The 2,500-nt window shown below is 42.8% G+C and overlaps 1 protein-coding gene across 1 annotated transcript in view; it reads right to left on the bottom strand.

Annotated features, from left to right (window-relative positions):
* The window catches only part of LOC114571786 (echinoderm microtubule-associated protein-like 6), a 181,344-nt gene that overhangs the window by 29,221 nt on the left and 149,623 nt on the right, over positions 1–2,500 (bottom strand). Inside the window, 1 exon segment of the mRNA XM_028602978.1 lies at positions 1–211. This exon segment is cut by the window's left edge and continues 24 nt beyond it. Within this exon segment, the coding sequence (XP_028458779.1) occupies positions 1–211 (211 nt within the window).

Genomic DNA, 2,500 nt, shown 5'->3' with positions numbered 1-2,500 from the left:
CCGACTCCTCGCTGTCCACGGTCGGCCGGTTGTCACGACACAAAGGCGCCTCCCCGTCTCCGCCGACCACTCCTCCTCGCTCCCTCGCCCAGATCATCAGGGCGGTGTCGGCCCCCCCCACCGTCAGCAGGGTGGAGTCGTCCTGCGCCCAGCGGACGTTGGTTACCTGGGAGCTGTGGCCCACGTAGCGCTTAAAACGAGCGTACTGACCCTGGACGCAGGAACACAAACACACCCGGTGAGTAAAGATGAAACAAAACTGCAGTACGAAATAAAGTCCTGCATTCAAATTAGAAGGCACGGGAATCAATTTCACTGTTGGTAACGTGATAGGGACGGAATAGAGCGTAGAAATCAATCGGAGCGGCACAGAGCCGGAGATTAAATTAAAGAATGATGCTGCAATGCGGTGAGTGCGCCCAAAGATTGCGAGGCATTTCGTTTTTAGAAAAGAGAACCACTCACAACTCACAATACATTTGTTGACTGGCTACTGCTAGCTGCAGAGTAGCCTATCAGAGTGAGACAAAGCAGCTGCCCTGTTCACAAGCCAATCAATCAGCGTCAGCGACTACACCGAGAGTCGGCAAAATGGATTCTGGAAGGAAGACCTTGCAATTGAAAGTGTCATCGAAGGACCCCTCAATCCATTTTCAGGAGCTATGAGAAGATCTCATGTTACCTAGACCTGTAGGTAATACATGTTACCTAGACCTACAGGTAATACATGTTATCTAGACCTACAGGTAATACATGTTACCTAGACCTACAGGTAATACATGTTACCTAGACCTACAGGTAATACATGTTACCTAGACCTGTAGGTAATACATGTTACCTAGACCTACAGGTAATACATGTTATCTAGACCTACAGGTAATACATGTTACCTAGACCTACAGGTAATACATGTTACCCAGACCTGTAGGTAATACATGTTACCTAGACCTGTAGGTAATACATGTTACCTAGACCTGTAGGTAATACATGTTACCTAGACCTACAGGTAATACATGTTACCTAGACCTACAGGTAATACATGTTATCTAGACCTACAGGTAATACATGTTACCTAGACCTACAGGTAATGCATGTTACCTAGACCTACAGGTAATACATGTTACCTAGACCTGTAGGTAATACATGTTACCCAGACCTGTAGGTAATACATGTTACCTAGACCTGTAGGTAATACATGTTACCTAGACCTGTAGGTAATACATGTTACCTAGACCTACAGGTAATACATGTTACCTAGACCTACAGGTAATACATGTTACCTAGACCTAGACTCAGTAATACATGTTACCTAGACCTACAGGTAATGCATGTTACCTAGACCTACAGGTAATACATGTTACCTAGACCTGTAGGTAATACATGTTACCTAGACCTGTAGGTAATACATGTTACCTAGACCTACAGGTAATACATGTTACCTTAGACCTACAGGTAATGCATGTTACCTAGACCTACAGGTAATACATGTTACCTAGACCTACAGGTAATGCATGTTACCTAGACCTGTAGGTAATACATGTTACCTAGACCTACAGGTAATACATGTTACCTTAGACCTACAGGTAATGCATGTTACCTAGACCTACAGGTAATACATGTTACCTAGACCTACAGGTAATGCATGTTACCTAGACCTACAGGTAATACATGTTACCTAGACCTGTAGGTAATACATGTTACCTAGACCTACAGGTAATACATGTTACCTAGACCTGTAGGTAATACATGTTACCTAGACCTACAGGTAATACATGTTACCTAGACCTACAGGTAATGCATGTTACCTAGACCTACAGGTAATACATGTTACCTAGACCTACAGGTAATGCATGTTACCTAGACCTACAGGTAATACATGTTACCTAGACCTGCAGGTAATACATGTTACCTAGACCTACAGGTAATACATGTTACCTAGACCTACAGGTAATACATGTTACCTAAACCTACAGGTAATACATGTTACCTAGACCTGCAGGTAATGTATGTTACCTAGACCTGTAGGTAATACATGTTACCTAGACCTGCAGGTAATACATGTTACCTAGACCTGCAAGTAATACATGTTACCTAGACCTACAGGTAATACATGTTACCTAGACCTACAGGTAATACATGTTACCTAGACCTGCAGGTAATACATGTTACCTAGACCTACAGGTAATACATGTTACCTAGACCTGCAGGTAATACATGTTACCTAGACCTGTAGGTAATACATGTTACCTAGACCTACAGGTAATACATGTTACCTAGACCTACAGGTAATACATGTTACCTAGACCTACAGGTAATACATGTTACCTAGACCTACAGGTAATACATGTTACCTAGACCTACAGGTAATACATGTTACCTAGACCTGCAGGTAATACATGTTACCTAGACCTACAGGTAATACATGTTACCTAGACCTACAGGTAATACATGTTACCTAGACCTACAGGTAATACATGTTACCTAGACCTACAGGTAATGC

This window comes from Perca flavescens, chromosome 17, assembly GCF_004354835.1.
Source record: "Perca flavescens isolate YP-PL-M2 chromosome 17, PFLA_1.0, whole genome shotgun sequence".
Classification (NCBI taxonomy): Eukaryota; Metazoa; Chordata; class Actinopteri; order Perciformes; family Percidae; genus Perca; species Perca flavescens.
This window is presented reverse-complemented; position numbering and strand designations above follow the sequence as displayed.